General features: G+C 40.8%; 1 protein-coding gene across 1 annotated transcript in view; it reads right to left on the bottom strand.

Moving 5' to 3' along the window:
* The window catches only part of TRPC5 (transient receptor potential cation channel subfamily C member 5), a 166,489-nt gene that overhangs the window by 19,211 nt on the left and 122,565 nt on the right, over nucleotides 1–24,713 (bottom strand). Inside the window, exon 6 of the mRNA XM_090264555.1 lies at nucleotides 19,452–19,647. Coding sequence (XP_090120681.1) covers nucleotides 19,452–19,647 — 196 coding nt within the window. The remainder of the gene's footprint in view (nucleotides 1–19,451; nucleotides 19,648–24,713) is intronic.

Raw genomic sequence — 24,713 nt, 5'->3', positions numbered from 1 at the left:
TTAAATATAAACTATTCATCAGTGTTAACTTAGAGTCATCATGGTGTACATTATATCCCCAGTATCCATTTATCTGGAAGTCTGTACTTTTTGACCACCTTTATCTAATTCCCTCACCCTCCACCTCCTGCCTTTAGTAACCACTAATCTGATCCCTTTTTCTGTGAGTTGGGGTTTTTTTTTCCCGTTTGATTCCACATAAAAGTGAGATCATATAGTATTTGTCTTTCTTTGTTGGAGTTGTTTCATTTACCATAATGCCCTCCAGGTCCATCCATGTTGTCTTTCTAATGAGAAGGCAGCAGGCTGCTTTGTACTGAGGACAATAAAGTGATAGAACAAAAGATAATTGTAATTTGACCCAGTGCAGTAGGTCCCTGAGACTACAGAAGGATATATTTCCTGTCTTTTAAAATGATCTTGCAAGGCTCTCACAAGCATCTCTGTGTTTTATTTAGAGACCACTTAGTATATAGGACACAAGCATACCCACAAAACAATACAGGTCATAAACAATGAACCTTAAATATCTTTCCCTCTGCTTCTAAGGGACATTGAAGGAAAGGAGGCAAATTGGTAAGGGCACTGGATCCCCAGGGTTCCCTACTCTGTGATCCACCTCTGAGCCACTCTGTTGCCTTCAAATAAATTATCTAGTTTTTGAGAGTTAGGATGAAATTAGGGCAGTTTTTAATTAGTAATTTCTCATGAAACCAACCAGTAGGATTGCAGTGTTTTTTCTGTTCCCCATCACCTCCTTTGCAGTCATCCCTCCAGTTTCTGTGTTTCCCTTGTTGTACTCCCTGCCCCACCACAAGGTTGGGTTGGGTTGTGAGAAGAAGAAAAAAATGCCTCCGGGTAGCTGGATGCTTTAAATTTTTAAATTTGGTTCTTTCCCAGTAGGCACCAATGCTCTCCATTGTTATTTAAGAAATGTGGGGCCTCAATGGAGTTGGACACAATATCGGTAAGTTTTGATTGAGAAATGGGATGGAGAGAGAAGTTGGGAGCAGGATGTCCTATCCTATGTAAAGTCAGAAAGAACAGTGCCATAGAAGCCTCTGGGTCATGTAAAATATGTATATCATAGTTGAGACTTGGAAGTACACCATGTCACTTTCTTCAGGCCTTACTTATCACTGAAAAAAATTCTTTTGATTTCAGATGGTCCTCCAGGTAGTACAGATGCTCTTCAACTTACAATAGGGTTATATCCCAATAAACCCATCATAAGTTGAAAATATTGTAAGTCAAAATACATTTAACACACCTAGCCTGTGAAACATAGCTTAGCCTAGCTTATCTTAAATTTGCTTAGAACACTTACATTAGCCCACAGCAGAACAAAGTTATCTCACTGCCATTGCCCAGTATCACAAGAGAGTATTTGACAGCATATTACTAACCTTGGAAAAGATAAAAATGCAAAATTTGAAGTATGGTTTCTACTGAATGGATACTGCTATTGCATCACTGTAAAGTCGAAAAATCATTAAGTCAAACCATAGTAAGTCAGGGACCATCTGTAAACTCTAATTGGGCTTCCTGATTTTCGGAGCTACCATCTTCTCTACAAAAGTGCTTTCTGGTGACTGCCCCCTACAGCCGGCCCAAGAAAACAAAACGCATCTGTCAAAATGAGGCAGACAACTATAGAAATCCCGGTGGCACAGCTCACCAGGCAACAGATAGAGAACCTGACAGATGAACAGATAAGAAACCTGTCAGAGGCTCAGTTCTGGGCCATTGTTATCAGGTGGCTTACAGAATTCACAAAAGAGCAGGAAAAAGATAAGAAAGAAGCGAAAAACATTCATAACGAAAGGAACAAAACCACATACGAGACAGATGGTGAGGAAAAACAATCCAGAGTTCATTTCAACAAACTGGAATATGGAGAAGGAACAAGCAGTCAACCAATGCAGAGAGAGGAAATGGGAAGCAACAATGAGAGGATCAGAAACCTCTGGGACAGCTATGAAAGGCCCAACATAAGAATCATTGGTTTGCCAGAGAGTGAGGAAGATGAACTAGAACTCGAAAAATTGAGTGAAAATATAATAAAGGAGAACTTCCCAGACTTGGGGAAGGAAATAGACTTGCAGGTCCAGGAAGCAAGGAGAGTTCCCAAGAGACTGGACCCAGGGAGAACCACTCCAAGACACATTATAATCAAAATGTCAAAAATTAAAGATAAAGAGAGAATCTTAAAAGCAGCAAGAGAGAAGAAAAGAATTATGTACAAAGGGGTCCCAATTAGACTATCAGCTGACTTCTCAAGAGAGACCCTACAGGCAAGAAGGGACTGGCAAGAAATATTCAAAGTAATGAAAATCCAAAACCTACAACCACGAATACTCTATCCAGCGAAATTGTCGTTCAGAATAGAAGGACAGAGAAAGTGTTTCCAGGACAAAATAAAACTGAAAGAGTTCATTAGATCCAAACCACTGTTATATGAGATGTTAAAGGGACTGGTTTAAAAAACAGAAGCTAGGGAGATGAAACAAAGACAAACTAAACAGGCAACGAGAATGGAAAAGGAACTGTGGGTACGGGAAGCATATTGGGGGGAGGTCAACAGGGAGGGGGAGTGGGGAGAGGGAGGGAGATGATATAGGAATTGGGGATCATGGTAGGAGGGAATGGAATAGACGGAGAGAGGTTGGGAGGAACTGTATGCACAACTAATGGACATAATCTAAAAGGGGGGGACAACTGGAGGGAGGGGGGCCACCGGGTGGAGGGGAGCAGAGGGAAGGGAAATTGGCACAAATGTAATATTTTAATCAATAAAACACATTAAAAAAAAAAAAGTGCTTTCTGGTGAGTTGCAAACTGAATGGACCAGAAAATAAGATGTCATGTGTTTCACCTTTTAGCTTGCCCTGGGAAAAAGACATCAGATAGCCAGTGCCTCACAGTTTTGCCTAGAGTTTCACGAGTATACCTTCCCAAGTGCTTTCACATACTTTCTCTCATTTGATTGTCACATCCACCTGGCAAAGTTGTCAGGACACCAATTGTTATCTGGTAACTGAGGTCTGGAGAGAGAAATTACTTCTTGAGGGTTACATATCTAGTTTGTAGTAAAGCAGATCTAGAACCTGAGTCTTCTGATGGTGACTTTCCAATCACTTCGTTCACTTACTATCTACAGGGATAATGCTTAGACTGTAACAACCCTCACAGCATTGAGTGGGATAATACCTGGAATGCTCAGCCTCCCTTTATCATCCTGCCATACCCCCACCTGACATCCCCGGTTTCCATGCTCTCCCCGCCTCCCCCCACGTGCAGCTGCCTGGGAGATAACAGGGTGCTTCAAACTGAAAATAAACTAAACTCCGTTCTACTCTGATCAGCCCGTCGCACCCACAGCTGCCAGAAGGCCAGACCACTAACAAGGCTCACAAAAAATCCCCTTAATTGGGACAACTGTAACAGCATAATTAATAAAAAAAAAATCTCCCTCCATGCTCTTCCCCTATAAAAGAAACCCCTTCTCCCCTATAAAGGAGGAGTCCTGACCACCCGCGGCAGCACTCCCTCCCCGGTTGCTGAGCTCGGAAACCTGACCACCCGGGGAAGGGCTCCCTCCTGGATTGCTGATTCTCCCAATAAACTTCTTTTTTCCTGCTTGCTGCATCATAATGGCCTTCTGAGTGACTCCGTTCTTGCACCACCCCCATCAGAAGCTCCAGGTAGCCTGACCTTCTTGTTTCCTTATTCCTCAGTTCCAGTGTCTGCTCCTTACTCTCCTGCCAGTCCTTCTGAGCCTTGGTATGGGCTCACCAATACCCACTGAACAAATATTCCTCCTACCCTCTCTCACATCCCCAATTAAATAGCAACTCATGGCTTTACTCCTCCAAGAGCTTCCACAGAGTGACTGAAGGCATAATGGCCTGGATGAAAGGAGAGGGATTTGGAAAAGTTTTTTCTTTCATATTTTAATTGATTTCCTACTAGACAGGAAAATAGAGCTTATTCTCATCTGTCATTTCTCAACTCAAATATTACCTCTTCAAAGAGACCTTCCCTGAGCAACCATATTAGAATGAGCTTCTCTGTTTCTCTATCTCATAGCACCTTGTTCTATTCTCTCAAACCAATCATCACAAATCACTTAAATCAATTTTTCTCTATGTATTCGTAGGTTCCCCACCATAAGGAAAGTCCATTGATGTTAGAGACTTTATCTTGTTCACTATTGCAGTCCTAGAGATTGGCACAGAGTAGATATACAATATTTTTGCAGAAAGAACTAATTGAAGATCCAAAGGCAGATATATAAGTGAACAGAGCATCAATAATATTATTTATCATTTTTAACTATACTATCTTTTTTAGCCTTCACAACAGCCTGATGAGGTAGGTTCTATTACTATTTCTATTTTATGAGTAACTGCATAAAGCTCACCAAGGTGAAGAAATTTGTTTAAGGACACACAGCTAGAAACTGGGGACTACAATTCAAACCTGGATCAAGTGAGCTCTAGAACTCATGCTTTTAGCCATTAAGATAGACTGCCTCTCTAGGAAGTACACTGAGTGGGATTTTGCAATAAGCAGCCTGCTCATTCCCATGTGTCAAAAAAGTACCCACAAAAGGTGCACAAATAGAGCCTTATCAGGTCTCTGAGATTTTTTACAAACAGATCCCTCTATACACTTGGCCAGGACTCCACCTACCCAGGTTTTTCTTGTTTCCTTCAGCTTATTGTTTGTTATTTTTGCTACAGAAGCACACTTTGCAGGGCTTCTGCATTCAGCTGTGCAGGTTGTACACTGCCTAATGCTGGGAGCACCATTCACGGCAAGTGTGGCAGTTCCAAAGCCCACTGAACTCCTTGCCACCTTTTCTAAGGGTCTCCAGAGATGTAAACTGAGCTGTTCAGTCAAGGAGGCATACACTATTCTGCCTGCCTATATCTTTCAGTTTCAGAGTAGGGGAACCTTTTCTTTTTGGAGGACAGAAGCAATCAGAAAGTGATGAGTGGTGGTTTGCTGATCTTGCTTTGCAGTTTTCAGGCTTTCCTCTCTGAGTCTGGGCAGAAGAGAAAGGTATGTTTTATCACCTGGGAATGGGAAAATCTACAGGTCTGGTTTCATATGGTCAGATTGTCATAGCATGTGTTTTCTAACTTCCTGCCTCAGGAGCTTACCTGTAGCTCCCCTCCCCAGGCCATACTTTTATTTTCTAGATTGCTTCTAAATATCACCTCCTGCAGGGCCACTGGACCTGAGTTTACCCTGACCTAATTCCTTGCACACAGCATACTCTCAAGTCCTTGTAGAAAGAATGAAAGAATGAGTGGAGAGACTTGCCATATTATGCGGGGCAGGTCTCAACTTTTTGGATGCCTGCTTCTTCATCTGTAACATGCAGATAATAGTGCCTACACTCACAGAGTTCTTGTGAAAATCGAATATGACAATATATGCAAATGTACTTTGGAAAGTATAAAGCACTATATTAACTTTAATTAATAAATCCATCATCTAGGCAGACTTGCTTTCAGTTAAATAATGTTCCTGCCCATTGCCATAAAAATGTATTTATCTCTAGACACTAACCCCTTGCAATGGATATTCGTCGTCGTCGGCAGCCATCCGTCTCGAGAGACGATGGTGTAGCTTCTTAAGAGTCTATCTGCACCGCCGAGAATGGCTGTGCAGTCCGACTCGGGAGTGACACGGTATCTGTCTCCTCCCGTGTTGAACCGACATCTTGCGATGACGCTGGAGTGTCCTCTCCAGTGAAGCTGAAGCTACAGAGCCTGGGCAGGGTGATATGGAGGGTCTGCTGTTGCCCATGCAGCAGACCCCCCATCTCTTCGCAGCTGAAGGGTCCAAGGGAAAGACGAAGTCAATACAGCTTGGTTTCAGGTGCGCCGCAGGAGTTGCCGGTGTTGACTACAACGTCAAACCGCCTTAGGGACTCCGGCTCCGGATTTTCTGTCGGGGTTTACTCCCTTAGGCTTTCCCCTGAAGAGGTATGCTGCAAGGCAGCGGAGGTTTTTTGGAGTCAGAGTTTTCCTTCTCTGATGTGCCCTGACTGGAAGATCGAACCAGCGACACTTAGCTCGCAGGCCGACACTCAATCCACTGAGCCAAACCAGCCAGGGGTAATAGATATTAATATATATTATATATTCTCTAACATGGTTGACAAACTACAGACCAGAGATTTCTCTAAGATTCTCCCTATCAATTAGTTAAAAAGTATGCATAAAGTACCCACTGTGTGTCCCACATTTTATTAGGCACCAGAAAACCTAAAGCAAAGTCCCTATCTTCATGGAACTTCAGTCTACAAAGGTAGAAATGAGACATATTTTGATATAGCTAGAGTAAGAGTAGACAAACTATGGCCTGCCCCATGGTTTTGTATAGCCTGCAAGCTAAGAATGGTTGTTACATTTTTAACTATTTGAAAAAAAATCAAAAGTAGAATAATATTTTTGACACATAAAAATTACATGAATTTCAAATTTCAGTGTCCTTAAAGTTTCATTGCCACACAGTCACATCCATTTGTTTACATATTTTCAATGACTTATTTCATCTTACAAGAGCAGAATTAAAAAGTGTGACAGAGATCTTATGAGTCCACAAAGCCTAAAATATTCACCACCTGCCCCTGCACAGAAAAACTGCCATCTTCTGAACTAGAAGAAAATAAGCTTAGGCTTGGTCAGCTTTGTCAGTAGCTCTGTCTTCACACATATGTGTAAAAATTTCATTAATTTGGTCATTTGTTCATTAGACATTAAGTGAGAGCCTACTGTGTCACACAGTGTATCTTAGTGAAGGATGGAGAGACTTTAGCATAAAGTATTTATGCTTTGGTTAGCTTTCTTATATAAAATGTATGAAACAAGGTATTAAGAGCAAAACCTTGTGGCATAATCTCCTAGAGAGTCCAAGGGGTCATGAAAACTTTTCTGTACCTCCAGGACTCTTTGGGATTAGGTCAATAGAAACTCTGATGGAGTCAGTCAAGAGGATTCTAATTTCAGTAGTTCAGATCTTTAGTAATTGGTGTTCTTTATCTAATGAATGAGGAGGCCTACAATACTTTTTTTTCCTTTCACTATTGAGGATTCCTGGTAGGCCACATTTATCAAGAGCAGCTTTAAGATAAACATATTTCTCATCAAGCCTTTGTGATTAGCTCACAACTTTTTAGGCCCAGGTAATTCTATAAGTTCAAACACCCAGGGAAAATTGGGAAAGCAAAATCCTGTGAGGGAAGAAAAGAGAATAAAGAAGAGAAAAATACAATTACCTTTTCCTCCTCACTTTTACTCTTAGATCTTCTCATTTTTCCTCTTTTAAGCAAAAGGAGGTTCATCTTGACAGCTGAGATCATGTCATTTTACTGTCAGATCTCAAGTAAAAGGCAGAGTAGTGCAGTGGTTTGTAACCTCTCATGCTCCTTCTGGGTATTGTGACTTCTGTGTTGTAGCTAGAGGACACTTCCTGGCCTGTGCTGTCTCACTAAGCCGGGCTACAACACAGGGCTTTAGTAACCACAGGGAGAGAGAGAGGCCTTATTAATATTAATAACTCAGCACTCATATTTAGTTTCTAATCCTCAAGCTGCTAGGACATTAAAGAATGTTTATATCACTTAGCTTTCCAGTCAACTGATTCCTGGTGCCCAGAGCAAGGATAATAGGAATAAGGCAGAAATGAAGAATCATATTCCCCAACTATAAACTTTGGAGCATGGGCATTTGACTTGTCTACAAATATTATTTGTAATCTATGAAGAGAACGTTCTGACACCAATCGATAGGAAGACCAGGTATTCCACAAGGAACAATTCTTCTTCAGATTATGCTCTGAAATCTTTCAAACTATAACATGGTCATTTTTATCTCCCAATTGTCCATTGATAGTTGTTATTTTATGTAGGGGTTATAGGCAACTTTGGCTTAGGGACTGTTGCACAGACCTGATCTTTTACAAAACTATGATGATGGTGACATTTTCCTCCAGTGCCTCCAATCTCTTTCTTGCTGGCGTTGCCTCCCCAGTCTTCTCCAACTCCATTTCCTTCCTGGTATCTCTTTACTTGCTTGGCCTCATAGGAAAACCTGATTAGTAAGGGATTGGACTCATTTACATCTAGTCATAAGTGAGCTACTAACAGCTCAAAACATATTTGCATTGTAACTGGGAACAAGGTCTTAAGGTGAGGGATTTCTGGATGACAGTGCAAGGATCTCTAAATCTTCAGAAATTTTATGCTAAATTTCATGCATGTTCTCTCACATGTGAATTTTTTTCTATATTCATTAGATTATCAAAGCAATAAAAAAACCCAAAAGGTTAAGGGCAGTCTTAAGGTAAAGAAATGCAATGCAAATAGTGATATTTGAAACTGTAGTTCCATGATTGTAAACCTTGTGAGAACAAAGACCAAATCTTTCTTGTTCACCTGTCACCTGTTGTATCCCCAGTGCCAAGAACAGAATGTGTGGTATAGAGTAGTCTCTCAATAAATACAGGGTGAGTAAAAATAGGCGTACAGTTTTTTATATGGAAAGCAATACAATGACTAATAAATAATAATGCAAGAATACTGACAACTGTAAACTTACTGTTGTCCACCCCTATATGTGTTAAATTCATTCATTTATCCTTCCAAGATACATTTATTGTTAAGTGAATGGATGGAAGAGTAAAGGGCATCCACCAGCAGATGGGCGGAAGTATTCTTTGGGCATTAGGCCCTTCCTCTCACTGGCATACTTGGTCCTGTTTCTGTTTGAGTTACTCAAGGTAGAGTTTCCATGACCGCTACTGATGTTCCTAATACCCATCCAGGACAGGTGAACTTATAATTTAAAGAAGCAGCCAGGCATCTATCTGCTGTTTGGTCGCCCTTTGACACAGGAGAAGAAAACCTACTTCCTTCCATTTGTCCTCTTCCCATTCCCCACTTGCACCATTGTAACTCATCAAAGGCTGCTGCTGCTGCTGAAAGCAGAGGCTGATGCTCAGCTGAGACCTACCAAAGTATATTGTCAGCATTTTGAGCTTTCATCCATAACAGAGGTAGTCTCTCAGACAGCTTGCCTCCTACAAAACCACAAGTTAGCATCAATGCACAATGACAAAAGGCTCCATTTCCATGTCAGACCATCAGAGGGAGGGCCAGACCAGGCCCAGGCAGGATGCCGAGGTCTGAAGAGTCGGCCTTTGGTGCACCTGCAGTCTTTGCAGAGAGAATGCTACTCAGTTGTCTCCTGAAAGTGGAGGGTGACTATTTCATTTTCCGGTGGAGATACAATTTCAAAAGAGGCTTTGAGCATGTAAAAGCTCATCTGGGAAGGAAAAGAGATATGAGAGGTCCCAAAGCAGGATGAGTAAATTGAATAAGGAGTTCTTGTACTGCAAATGAGTTTGGTAGCTCTGGACTCTTTATCCTCCATGGGTGTGGTGATTTCAGGTGGGTTCTCTGTTCCTCTAGGGAGGCTGGGAGTATTAGGGGCAGAGTTGAAGAGACACCTGAATTTGGAAGCCTGGTGGGCACACTAAGGGTAAAAAGAGGGCTATTGGGTGTGTGTGTTGGGGGTGGCGGTGGAGAATCTCAGCTCAGGGAAGGGAAGAAGGTATGCTAGGGACCTTGTAGTAAAGTGCGTGTCAGGTGCTTCTTGGTTTTAGGATAAGTGTCTGTGTGATAAACACTGGTTCTGTGCATGGGTCTTGGGCTTAGACTGCTTCAATTCAAATCCAGGCTCTACCACTCTCCAGCATATGACCTTATCAGTAAACTGGAGGTAATAGAGTATTGTAATATACTACATTAGTCTGGCTTTTCTCCTACCTCTTTGGTTGTTATTTCTCAGTCCCTTTGGTCAATCCATCCTGTTTTCTCAACTTGTACACATTAAAGTGGCCTGGGCCTCATTTTTGGACTTACCATTTTTTCTGTACACACTCACTCCCTTAGTGATCTCATCTAGTCCCATGGCTTCAAATACTATGCTGGTGGCTTCCAAATCTCTTGCTCTAGCCTGGACCTCCTCTCTAGATCTGTAGGACCACTGCCTACTTAACAGCTCAGCTTGGATATCTAATAGGCATTTCCAACATGACATGTCTAAAAGTCAACTTTGGATCTCTGGCTCTCCCCACACCTGCTTCTTCTGCACTCCTCCCCAGCTCAGGAAGGGGTAACACCAACCTTTCAGCTACTCAGACCCAAAATCTTGGTGCTATCCTTGACTCTTCTCTTTTGCTCATGCTCCACATCTGATCCATCAGCAAATTGGATCTATCTTCAAAATATATCTAGAATCTCACCACTTCTCATCATGCCCATCATGACTACCCTAGTCTAATCCACCATTAGCGTTTGTCTGGTTAATGCAACAGTCTCATGATTTGCCTGTCTATCTTTGCCCCTGCACCATTTTCATCTTTTCTCAATCAGCCAAGGCAGTCTTATTAAAATGCAAGTTAGATCATGTACCTCCTCTGTTCAAAACACTGCAATGGCTCCCCATTTCACCCAGAGTACAAGCCAAAGTCTTTACAAAGGTCTATCATTCCCTACATGATCTATCTTTGTCCCTCACTCGCATCACATCTCTGACCTCATCTCTTACTTCTGTCCTTTTTTTTTTTACTCTACTTCAGTCACACTGGCCTTTTCAAGGCTGAAATCAAGGTGTCAACATAACTGAGCTGTTATCTAGAGATTCGGGAGAGGAATATGCTTTCAAGTTCATTTCTGTTGGTGGCAGAATTCATTTCCTTATTGTAGTAGGACTGATACCCCTACTTCCTTGCAGGCTGTCATCTGGAGGCTACTCTTATGACCTAGAGGTGGCACACATTTTTAGGTTATTTAATTCTTTATTATTTTAAAAAAGATTTTATTTATTTATTTTTAGGCAGAAGGGAAGGGAAAGAGAAAGAGAGGGAGAGAAATATCAGTGTGTGGTTACCTCTTGTGCACCCCCAACTGGGGACCTGGCCTACAACCCAGGCATGTGCCCTGACTGGGAATTGAACCTGTGACCCCTTGGTTTGCAAGCTTGCGCTTAATCCACTGAGCCACACCAGCCAGGGCTCTTCATTATTTTTATGTAAAGGAAGTTTTACATTAATTATGCTTTGGGGGGTCTCATATGGCTCTCTATCTTGAAGCCAGCAATGGCACATCAAATCCTCCTTGTGCTTAGTATCCCTGACATTCTCTTCTGCTACCAGCTGGAGAAATCTCTGCTTGAAGGAGAAAGGTTAGTCAAGGAACAAGTATAAATAACCCATGGACATGGACAGCAGGGTGGGGATTGACTGTGGGAGTGGGGGGTGGGCAGGGCAGGGGAGAGCAACAGCAAAAAATTGCGACAACTGTAAAATAACAGCAATAAAAAAGAGGTTAAAAAAAAACTTGTGATTAGATTAGGTTCACCTGGACAATCTCCTTGATTAGTAATCTTAATTGCATCTGTAAAGTCCCTTTTACCATGTAATGCTACATAATCACAAGTGTGCTATCTCATCATATTCATAGTCCTGATGATTGGGGTGAGAAGTCTTAGGAGAGCATTTTAGGATTCTGCCTACCACAGTGGTATTCTTATTAAGAAACTGACCCATAATAACATATGCCAGCAACAGCACTGGAGCAGGAGTATAGCAAATACCTGCAGTTCCAGATGTTACCCTTTACTTGCTGGAGTTTGGGGCAGTCTGGGGGCATCCCAAAGGGAATGACACCTAGTTACCAATTGGTTTGGAAATATTTTACTATTTTAACAACTGGGTGCCACATCAGTGCATAGCAGCCTGGTTAGAGGGTTACAAATCACGGTGTAGTGGATGAAGTGCTGTCTTCTTCTCTGTGCTTTGAGAGGCTGAGATTGGTCTCAGATAATTGGGAGAGGGCGGAAAGACCACCTGCCCTCTTTGACACTTCCATGTGTGCAGTGGCCCCTTACAGCACTTTATAGTGCTGGGTTTGTTCCAATGAATGTCTTCATTTGTATGACTGTCTTCTGCAGTTGGGAAGTCCACCGATCATCTGAGCCTCAAAATGTTGCCACCTAAGGGAGACAACAATGCTTTGTATTCAGACTCTCCCCAAGACATCCAGCTGATGAAGCTCGGTGATGCAAGTTCTATTTACTTAGTCTCAGCGTTAGAGTGAATACTATACAGCAGCTGAAGAAACTGAGGGTTCTTATTAACTTGATGAGTGAGGCTCTATCATGGATGATCATGAGACTCATGTTTTGAGAAGAGCAGTCTCAGGTAACAGAGATACCCCTTGTGGGTGAGCTAGGGACAGGAATAGGGCCTAAGGTCAAGGACAATTTTGGGACTGGTCTGTCTCTCCTATTAATATTTTTATTTAGGTGAATTTGATTAAAATGGCATCAGGAGAAGCTTCACCTGATGGAGCTGGGAGTATACACATCAGGAAGAGCAATGACAAGGTGGATGTGTGGATGAAGTGTCACAGAGGAAAATAAGAAGCTTGAGGGAGATTTAAACCACAGCTACTTACAAACAACAATAAAAATATACAATATGGCCAGCTTCACCTTCTGATATTGGCTGGGACCACAGAGCACAGGCCTGGAGTAATCGCTGCTTTTCCATATCTTGAGGCTGACTCTATCTACTAGCACAGTGAAGCCTCTTCTGGCATAGAAATATGAATTCCCATATATCCACTCCATCAGCAGTTCTGCATCCTACACAGAGTATTGAGAAAGAGGTCAACCCTTCAAGAGACTGCTATTATCTAGTATTCTTGAGCCCTGTCCTAGAATATACACTGAGCATATTCACAGTGAAGCATATTGACAACTGAGTTTCTACTTAGACTCAGTTGGCCTGTGATATCTTTTGAAGCAGGAGAGATTTGTCTTCAGTTGGCTTCCCTTCTTGTAACCTTTCCCCTATATCAAGACCCTCCTAAAAACTGCACTCACTACTGAACTGTAGATTATATAGATGTAGCAAGTGGAATTAAATCTATTTGGAGGTCTTTACCACTTAAATGTATCCAGGTATTTTTGGAATCAGGTTGCCCAATATCAGGATTCAACTGGATCCAGTTCAAATTGTAAAGACCTATTATCAGAGGATCCTAAAGCAGCAGGTAGTATTCAGAACAGTTGGCCATGACTCCAGATGTGTGAGATGGCATAGGTCCCAATCAGGCGATCTACCCACAGCTTACCTATCCCCAACTCCTAGCTTTCTCCCAGGCCAAGGTATTTTCCTCAGGTGCAGCAGTAGGTAGCATTGAAACATAACTTACTGACAGCAGGTGGGGTGACAAGAGAGCTGGAGTACATGATTTCAATCCTTTCTAGCAAAATGTCACTGAGCTCAGTGAGAGATACTACAGCCCTGCATTAGGTGACAAGAAAATATACCTCTTTTCTACTACCATTAGGAATAATCAGCTGTGAGACCACCAGCGAGAAAGCAACAAATGCCTCAGCATGAATATTGCTATCTTTGGCAGGGGTCGGGGGTTAACATGATAGGCACAGGGTTGGAAAACTGAACATCTGAGATTCTATGCCTGTCCCCCTTACAGAGACAGACTAGGAGTGAACATAGATCATTTCAGAGTTCTTAGCCTAGTTGTGTTTGAACTATTGAGAGGGGGAGAAAGAGGGACAGGAGGAGAGAGAGAATGAAATTGAACTCTATTCCATTTCGCAAGCAACAGATGGACAGAATTTCAGAACTAGAAAAAAAAACCTTGTGAGCCCTTCCAGTTCATCAATAGACACCCAGACTCACAGCATATCAAAGCTGGCAGGGATATTAAAGACCACTGAGTCAGACATACAGATGGCCAATAGGTACATGAAAAGATGCTTGATCAACATCACTAATTATTAGGGAAATGCAATTCAAAACCACAATGAGATATCACTTAATATCTACCAGAATGGCTATTATAAAAAAGATAAAGGATAACAAGTATTGATAAAGATGTGGAGAAAATGGATCCCTTGTGCACTGTTGGCAGGAATATAAATCGATACAGTAACTATGGAAAACAGTATGGAATTTCACAAAAATTAAAAATAGAACTACCATATGATCCAGCAACCATACTTCTGGGTACATACCCAAAGGAAATAAAATCACTATCATGAAGTGATATTTGTACCCCCATACAACACTGTGCACAATAGTCAAGAAATAAAAACAACCTAAGTGTCCATTAGTGGGTAAATAAACAAAAAATATATAATAAAATATATTATGAAATATTAAATATAATACATATTATATATAGTGGAATATTATTCAGCCATGAGAGAGAAGGAAATCTTGCCATTTGTGATAACATGGATGAAACTGTAGGGCATTATGCTAAGTGCAATGAGTCAGACATGGAAAGACAAATACTGTATGATATCGGTTATATGTGGAATCTTAAAAAGCCAAACTAATAGAAACAGAGTAGAATGGTGGATGCCATGGGCTGAGAATACATACGTCTAGTTAAAAGGTGAATAACTTCTGGGGATCTAATGTACATCATGGTGAATGTAGTTAACAATACTGTATTACATACTTGAAAATTACTAAGAGAGTAGGTCTTAAATGCTCTCATCACACAAAAAAGGTAATTTATGTGAGGTGGTAAATATATAAGCTAACCTTACGGTAATCACTTCACAATATATGTGTATTAAATCATCACATGATAGGGACTTCCAGCCAAGACGAAGGTCTAGACTGACACGCTCCATCTCCCTCCACAACTAAGAGGAATACATCTACCACAAAACCAGAAATAACCAGAAGTTCCAGAAAATAAAGCTACATGGAAGTCCAACATATGAAGTTATAAAGAAATGGTTCTCGTCCAGATGAGTAGAAGGGGCAAAACCAGGGCAGAGAGGTCAAGCTGTGCTGGTGGTGGCAGCAGTGGTAATGGCGGTGGAATGGCGCTAAGCAGACACTTGTATTTAAAAAGAGGTGAGAAACACCTGCAGAGCACCCCTGGCTACAGACAAGACCCATCAGCTTGCGATACCAATGCTGCGGAAGGCAGACCCCCATTGCCTCAGATTGTGAAGGCCAGAGGGGGTGGGGATGGAGGAAGAAGCTCCTGGTCTCTCAGCAGAGAGTAAATGGCAAGAATCCATCTTGTACCTCCGTCCCCACAGAAAACACCACAGCATGGTGGGAAGGGTTGCCCGGTTGTGATGAGTGCACAGAGCTCCACCCCCTATAACATAGGAGGTGTGACAGCCCCGCCCAGGCAGCAAAGGTAAACACAAAACTGTCAGGATGGCAGAGATCATGATAGAGATCCCAATCACGCAGCTGACCAGACAGCAAATATCTGATCTAACAGATAAGCAGATAGGACATCTTTCTGAGGCACAGTTCAGAGCTCTGGTTATAAGAATGCTTACAGACCTGACAGCAAATCTTAAACAAGATGGGGAAGGAATGAAGGCTATCCCTGCTAAAATGAATGAAAACACATATGAAACAAGTGGTGAGGGAAGGAAAACCAGGGATCAAATCAACAAATCGGAACATAGGGAAGGAATGAACAGTCAATGAGTGCAGAAAGAGGAAACAAAAAGTGAGGAAAATGAGGAGAGACTCAGAAACCTATAGGACAGCTATGAGAGGGCCTACATCCGAATCATAGGGTTGCCAGAAAGGGAAGAAGAAGAACTAGAAATTGAAAAATTATGTGAAAAAATAATGAAACAGAACTTCCCTAACTTGGAGAAGAAAATAGACTTACAGGTCCAGGAAGCACAGAGAGTTCCAAAAAATCTGAACCCATGGAAAACCACACCAAGACACATTATAATCAAAATGTCAAAAACTCAGGATAAAGAGAGAATCTTAAAAGCAGCAAGAGAGAAGAAGAGAATTATGTATGAAGGGGTCCCAATAAGACTATCAGCTCATTTCTCAAAAGAAACGCTGCAGGCAAGAAGGGACTGGCAAGAAATATTCAAAGTGATGAAAAGCGAAAACCTACAACCACAATTACTCTATCCAGCGAAGCTGTCATTCAGAATAGAAGGGCAGAGAAACTGCTTTGAGGATAAAGTGAAACTGAAGGAGTTTATCAGATCCAAACCACTATTACATGAAATGTTAAAGGGACTTGTTTAGGAGAAAGAGGATCAAAACTATGAACATGAAAATGAAAACTGTATCACAACAAGAGAAGTTAGGGAACCGAAGCAAAGGCAAACTAAGTAGGCAGAGACTGGGAAAAGAATTATAGGTATGGGGAACATTTTGGGGGGAGGTCAGTGGGGAGGCGGGGAGATGGTACAGGAATTAAGAAGCACTAGTAGGAGGGAGTGGAGTAGACTGGAAGATGTTGAGAAGAACTATATGCACAACCAATGGGCATGGACTAAGGGGGGGACAACTGGAGGGAGGGGGTCACTGGGTGGAGGAGAACAAAGGGAAAATAAATTGGGGCAACTGTAACAGCATAATCAATAAAGCATATTTAAAAAATCATCAAACTGTATACTTTAAACTTACATAATGGTTAAACTTACTTATATGGTTATAGGTCACTTAATGGGGATATGTTTTGAGAAATATGTCATTAGGCAAGTTTCTCATTCTATAAACACCATAGTTTGCACACTTACACAAACCTAGATGGCATAGCCTACCTACTATGCCTAGACTAAATGGTATAACCTATTGTTCCTAGGCTACAAACCTGTAAAGCATGTTACTTAATACTGCAGGCAACTGTAATACAAAGATAAGTACTTGTGTATGTGAACATACCTAAACATAGGAAAGATACAGTAAAAATATGGTATAAAGGATAAAAAATGATACACACTTCTATAGGGCACTTAATGAATGGAGCTTGCAGGACTGAAGTTGCTCTGAGTGAGTCAGTGAGCAGTGGGTGAATCTGAAGACCTATGGCATTACTGTCAACTTTATAATCACTGTCCCGCAAGCCTTGCCCCTGCTTCCTTCCAACAGGGTCAGATAGAACATTGAAACTGTCAATGCTGCTCCATGAAAGAGGACGTGGGCTAAATCGATTAGAAATATCAGAGGGAAACTGGCTGGGTAAGGTGTAGATCACTATAATAGTGGCCATCAAGAGGGAGTGAAAGGTGGCCTGAGGATCAGCAGGAAGAAGAAACAAGGAAATAAAGGGATAGTTGGATTGTCATGGCAATGTGATCTGGCTAGTGCATGTTGGAGCAGTGGTCAGATTAAGGAACTTGGTGGTATCCATAAAAAAGAGGCTGCTTAACATGGAGAGGGTGTAGACCTGGGGACCCAGTAGTTGGACTTTGCAAATTTGTTTTTGGTTCCAGTGACACCATCTGGCACAAAGGCTCTCTCTGGCAGTAACTGAAGGAAGAAATAAAAAACATATCTTTGCTTTACATTATTACAACCTGAACATATTTTCAAAGTACAGGGACAGGCTGGCTCCACACTAACACAGAAAGCTTCTACTGAAGTGTCAGTGGCACTTAATACTTGTTAAGGTAACTCCTCTGGACTTGTGTCCTTGTACAGAATCTTACGTCCTCAACAATTTATAGCAATGTACACTGAAGACCATCATGCTAGATGTGGGACAGCTGTAATGTCCTCTGAATATGTAGTGATGGGGGAAAAGGCGCCTCTGTGCTGAAACAGGTCAGCAGCTGACTGTTGGGGATGTGATCTGTGCACTCACAACTGATATGCTGTGAGTGAGAGAGAATGTATTGCCACACCCAGGAGATATTGCTCATATCAGAGGAAAAGAAATTTCTCCTGAACCACATTTCTTCCATTTCTTATTTGTAATTCAGTTCTATTATAATCTTATGGGACAACTTGTATATGTGGTTTATTGTTGACCAAAACGTCCTTAAGTGGTACATGATTGCACATCAATTTAATCTCAATAAAGCTGGAAAAAAAGCCATCCATCCCAACTCCCTCAATTTTTGCATGAGGAAACTGAGGCTCTCAAAAATAAAGTTACTCAAGGTCACACTATTATAAATGACAGAAACAGGACTAGAGTCCATGGATTTCTAACTCTTAGTATCTTTCTCCTCTATACCCCTGTCTCTTGTCCCCTACCTAGGCACCTAAGATCTCAACCATCCCAGTAGATAATTTTATATCCTGATTTTTACAACTCTCTAATAAAAAAATTCTACAATTATTTTTAGGAGAGTATATTTTATTGCCATTTATGATTAGAAAGTTCTGCCATACATATAACTCAAAAGTTTCCACTCTAATATAAACCCAATCCTCTTTGGTCTGTCCTTAATGGAAAAGGATCACAGATGTTTACTTACCAATGACATTATTAAAATATGTTGTACATATGAGTGCCTGTATAAGCATAACTCAGAGATATTGTGGGTTTGGTTCCAGACCACTGCAATAAAGTGAGTACTGCAATAAAGCAAGTCATAATCTTTTTACTGGTGGAGGGTCCTGCCTCCAGTTTGTAAAATATGCAACATTTGTGAAGTGCAATAAAGTGAAACACAATAAAATGAGCTGTGCCTATAGACACATTCACACACATGCATACACATAACCAGCTATTAAGTTTATTTTCTATAAGCTAAGTGACTTCAGTGGCAAACCAACTCAGAGAAATAGCACCTATGAAGGAATATAAGACTCAGGTCTTTTTATTCTGTGCCTTCTATACTACAGCAAAACATTATGTGACAGATGAATCCATGGGTGTAATCTAGCATCTTAATATGAACTAAATATCCAAATTCACTAAATAGAACCTCAGATAGAAAGAACGTCTTTGCTAATACTCCACTTCTAGAAATGATAGGCAGATCATAAGAAAATAAGCTAAAGTTAGATATTTACTTTGGTATCACAAGGCAAGGAAGGGCCCAGACTGATCCCATATCCTGTACCGTTGTCATTTCTAGTTTAGGGTAATAGATATTGCTGATCCAAATGTAATATGGTCAAAAATATTCAGCAATGGACTCTATTTAGGAGCATCTCACAGTGAAGTACAGTTGTTTATATATCCTTGATAAAAAAATAGCCACTCTGAGAAGTTTCAGTTTTTGGAGGGAGATGATTGTAGTGAAGAGGGAGACATGTTGTAGTAAAACTGTACTCATACCCGCTGAGCTCTCCATACTAAGGCAAGAAAATGGATTCAGAGATTTAAAAATATTTTTTACAGGTAGCCAGAAAGCCTTATGAAGTAGAATATATTTTAGATTACTGAGATTCAATGGACTGAGAGTCTAAACTGAGTTGCCTTGGCAAGAAATAATTCAATCTAATAACTGGGAAAGCTAATGTAAAATAATTGAAGCAGACAGATAGTTTCATTGAGTTGCCAATGGGCTCCATGCCAACATGACCTCTCCTGAAACCACCCTTGGTAAAGGTAATCACCCTTGTAAAACAAAGCTACTCACAGCAATAAGCTGATAGGAGTTGTTCATCATGGCGATCAACATATTCAGCAGCACCACCAGAGAGATGACGTTGTATGTCCCAAACATGGTAGCTCCCACAAACTCTGTGAACTCATGTCTGGCTTTCACATTAGTGACGTAGAGATTTAAAAGGCCGAATACAGACCAGAAGAGTGACTGAAGTGTTTCAAAGAGTCTAAAGAGATAAAATAACAGGTTAGTTAATTCTCTAGGAAGAGCAAGAAGAGAGAAAACATGAGGTGATCTGCTTAATAAGGGGGCTGCTGTATTTGCATCCAAACAGGTAGACTGATTGTCTCATAATATTTTGGTCTCTTCTCCAAGTCAAACCAGCCAGGTCAGTTTGTTTGTTCCCACTTCTATCATGCGTTGCCTTTCCACCTTAATACCATCTCCCTCTTCTCAGTCTGTGTAGAACCTATGATATTCCAAGACTTACTTCCAGGGCTACGTCTTCTACCAAACTTTCTCTCTCACTTTCAGACCATGTGATTTACCACCCATCTAATTACATAGAGGGAGGAATGCAGTAGTGCTTTCATTAAGAATATGTTGCTTGGGTTAGATTGCTCTGGGTTTATTTCAGCTCAGACACTTGCTAGCTGGGTGAACATGAGCAACTTATCATTCTGATACTTCTTTTGTGGTTGCCACAGGGCCCATAATGGTGCTCAGCTCGGTTGAGCAACTTAAGAATTCCTGAATTAGCATTTATATGAATTATTTTTAATGTTATATTAACTAATAATTAGTGAGTACTATAAAAATATACTAGGCACTTTTACATACATTATCATTATGATCCTATTAAAAACTTTATTGTTACTGCTGAGGAAACAGGGGTCAGAGCTTACATGACCTGTCCATGGTCACCCAGCTATACATGCTTATTAACTATTTGACTTTGGAAAAGTCATATAGCTTCTTTAAACTTGAAGTTTCCTGGTCTCTAAAATAGTTACTGATAGGATAAATATCAATTGTTAGCACTTATTGTCCTCTTACTACGTGTCAGGCACTGTGCTATTTTCAATGTATTATAATATTTGATTCTCAGAATACCACTATTAAGTAGCTACTATTTTTAAAAATATTTTTTTCAGATAAAAAAACTGAGGTACAGAGTGCTCACACAGGCAGGGAGTGGCAGAGGTAGGATTTGCACTAAGTTCTTCTGACTCTGGAGTCCATACACATAATGCTTGGCATATGGTTAGCATTAAAATTGGCAGCTATTCTAATTGTTTACTTGTGTTCTTCATTAGACTGTAAACTTCTCAAGGATAAGGATGCCATCTTAATATCTTCATTGCCTGGCACATAGCAGTTGCTAAACAAATATTTGTTGAAGAACCCTATAAAAGATGACAGGAGAAACAAATAACTAAGGGAAGTACAAGTGAATGACACCACCCTGTGACAACAGTAGCAAGAAGGCTATGAACTGAAATTGGGGAAAAGCTGAAGACAATTAATAAGGACTTTTAATATCTGGTCAAAAAAATAAAAGCCTTTGATAGGGACTGAGTTTGGATCCATATACATAATATGGGAAAATATGGACTGAAAGTTGTGTAGGGAAATCAACACTGATTAAGTAGAAATAGCCACAAATGAATGATGATAGCCTATAAGAAGGTTGCAAATAACCTACTAGGTCAGGGCTCAGTGCTAGTTGATTATATATTTGTTTATGATTATGGTAACTTTACGCAACAAGTTTTAAATAACTTTACTAAACCAGCCTTACACCTGCATTCCTGGATAAAAGTACAGACTGGAGATTGTACGCCTGGACTGAAATCCTGACTCTTAACTGATTTGTGCCCTGATTTCTCCATCTGTAAAATGGTTAATCATAATAATTTCTACCTGATAGAAGGGTTGTGAGGATTAAATGAGTTTAATTCACATAAAGATCATTTTGTAATAATGCCTGAATTTAGCACTCAGTAAATATTACTTATTTTTGAGTATTACTAATCTCCCCATTAAATACAACCTTGTTGTTTTACCTTTATTGTCTTTACAGATTGTCAGCCACTTGCATATCCAGTGGTACATAACTGCAATCATAGTGTATACAATTTTTTAAAATATGCTTTATTGATTATGCTGTTACAGTTGTCCCAATTTCTTTTCTCTTTGTTCCCTCTCACCCAGTGACCCCCTCTCCTTCCAGTTGTCCCCCCCTTAGTCCATACCCATTGGTTGTGCAAATAGTTCTTCTCAATATCTTCCTATCCAAACCACTGTTATATGAGATGTTAAAGGGACTGGTTTAGAAGAAGGAGGATCAAAACTATGAACATTAAAATGAAAACTGCATCACAAGAACCAACAACAGAAGCTAGGGAATCGAAACAAAGGCAAACTAAATAGGCAACGAGAGTGGAAAAAGAACTATAGGTATGGGGAACATACTGGGGAGAGGTCAGCAGTGAGGGGGAAGGGGGAGAGGGAGGGAGATGGTATAGGAATTAAGAAGCATAGCAGGAGGAAATGGAATAGACAGAGGTTGAGAAGAACTATATGCACAGCCAATGGACATGGACTAAAAGGAGGGGACAACTGGAGTGAGGGGGGCCACAAGGTGGAGGGGAGCAGAGGGAAGGGAAATTGGGACAACTGTAACAGCATAATAAATAAAACATATTAAAAAAACCCCAAAAGTATACTACAAGGCTATGATAATCAAAACAGAATGGTACTAGCAAAGGAACAGAATAGAGAGCTGAGAAATCCATGCCTTTATAGTTAGTTAAGATTTGACAAAGGAGGCAAGAATATACAATTGGGTAAAGACAGTCTATTTAATAAATGGTGCTGGGAAAATTGAAAGATACATGCAAAAACAAAAACAAAACTAGAATACCTTTTTACACCATACACAAGAATAAAATCAAAATGCACTAATGACTTATATGTAAGACCATAAAATGGAAGACCATAAAAATTGTAGAAGAAAACATAGTCAGTAAAATCTCGGACATTTGTCTTAGCAATATTTTTTTTTCTAATATAGCTCCTTCAGCAAGGGAAACAAATGAAAAAATAAACAGATGGGACTACATCAAACTAAGAAGTTTTTGCGCAGTAAAGGAAACCAGCAACAAAATGAAAGACAGTTCACTGAATGGGAGAACATATTCACCAATGATACATCCGATAGGAGGTTAAGATCCAAAATTTATAAAGAATTCATAACTCAATACCACGAAAGCAAACAATCCGATTTAAAGGACCTGAATGGATACTTCTCCAAAGAGGATGTAGAGATGGCCAAAAGATATATGAAAAGAAGCTCAACATCACTAATCATCAGAACAATGAAAATTAAAACCACAATGAGAGACTTCTGGCCAAGATGGAGGCATAGACAGACACCTGCATCTCCCTCCACAACTGAGAAGGAATACAACTACCTCAAAACTAGAAACAACAAGAAGTTCATAAAATCAAACTGCATGGAAGTACAACAAACAAAGATATAAAGAAGAAATACTCATCCAGACAGGTAAGAGGAGCGGAGCTGGGGCATAGAGGACGCGGTGTGGTGGTGGCAGCAGCAGTGGCACCAGGGGGCCAGCAGAAAACACAGTAACACATTTTAAAAAGTCAGGAGGGACACCTGCGGAGCTTTCCCAGCTCCTCACCGGACCTTGCAGCCCACGGTCCCAGCACCAGGGAAAATCAAACCTCATTGCTTCTGACTGTGCAAACCAGTGGGGGTTGGGGTGGAGGAAGAAACTGCTGGTCTCTCAGCAGACTCCACTTGTTTAAAGGGCCCTCATGGTCCTAGAATGTCCACAGACCCACCCACTCTGGGAACGCTGGCCAGGGCAACAGCTAGAGAGGCGCCAGTCCCTTACAGAAGTGGGAGAAGTGCCTGAAAAGGGGGTGATTGTTGAGCAGGAGCATTGTTCCCTCTTGGACCCCTCCCCCACATAAAGTGCCATAGCATGGTGAAATGGGTCCCCCTGTACTGATGAATCCCTAAGGCTCCGCCCCTTACAACGTAACAGGAGTGACAGCTTTACCTAAGACACAGAGGCAAACAAACACAGGAGCCTTTCAAGATGAGGAGACAGAGAGGTATGGCCCAAAAGAGGGAACACATCAAGGTTCCAGTGGGAGAACTAAGCAACGAGGAGATAGCCAACCTAACAAACAAGGAGATAGCCAACCTAACAGATGCAGAGTTCAAAACACTGGTGATAGAGATGCTCACAGGCTTGGCAGATATGCTTAAGTATGGCAGATGCATAAGAGAATAAGTGAAGGCTATGCTAAGGGAAATGAAGGAAAATCCATACAAAACCAATGGTGAAGGGAAGGGAATTGGGGTTCAGATCAATGATTTGGAACATAAGGAAGAAATAAATAGTCAACCAGTACAGAATGAGGAAACAAGAATTGGAAAAATGAGGAGAGGCTTGGGAACCTCTGGGACAACTTTAGATGTGCCAACATCCAATTCATGGGGGTGCCAGAAGGAGAAGAGGAAGAGCAAGAAATTGAAAACTTATGTAAGAAAATGAGAAAAACTTTTCTAATTTTGTGAAGGAAATAGACATACAAATCCAGGCAGAACGGAGAGTCCTGGGTGAGCTGGACCCAGAGGGGCCACACTAAGACACATCATGATTCAAATGCCAAAGGTGAAAGATAAAGAGAGAATCCTAAAAGCAGCAAGAGAGAAGCAGAGAGTTTCCTACAAAAGGGTGTCTACAAGACTGTAAGCTGATTTCTCTAAAGACACTTTGCAAGCAAGAAGGGACTGGCAAGAAGTATTCAATGTAATGAAAAGCAAGGACCTACAAACAAGATTACTCTATCCAGCAAAGCTATCATTTAGAATGGAAGGGCAGATGAAGTGCTTCCCAGACAAGGTAAAGCTAAAAGAGTTCATCATCACCAGCCATTATTATATGAAATGTCAAAGGGACTTTCTTAAGAAAAAGAAGATCAAAACTATGAACACTAAAATGACAACAAACTCACAACTATCAACACCTGAATCTAAAAAATAAAAACAAAATCCAACTAAGCAAACCAGAATAGCAACAGAATCATAGATAGGGGGATCATTTGGAGGGTTTTAAGCTGGGAGGGGGAAGGGAGAGAAATGGGGAAATGGTGCAGGGATTAAAAAGCATAATCAGTTGGTACAAAATAGACAGGGGGAAGTTAAGAATAATGTAGGAAAGGGTGAAGCCAAAGAACTTATATGCACGACCC

Source organism: Furipterus horrens, unplaced genomic scaffold (genome assembly GCF_987537825.1).
Source record: "Furipterus horrens unplaced genomic scaffold, mFurHor1.1.pri manual_scaffold_17, whole genome shotgun sequence".
Classification (NCBI taxonomy): domain Eukaryota; kingdom Metazoa; phylum Chordata; class Mammalia; order Chiroptera; family Furipteridae; genus Furipterus; species Furipterus horrens.
Note: the sequence above shows the minus strand (reverse complement) of the source record. Positions and strands in the feature narration are given on the sequence as shown.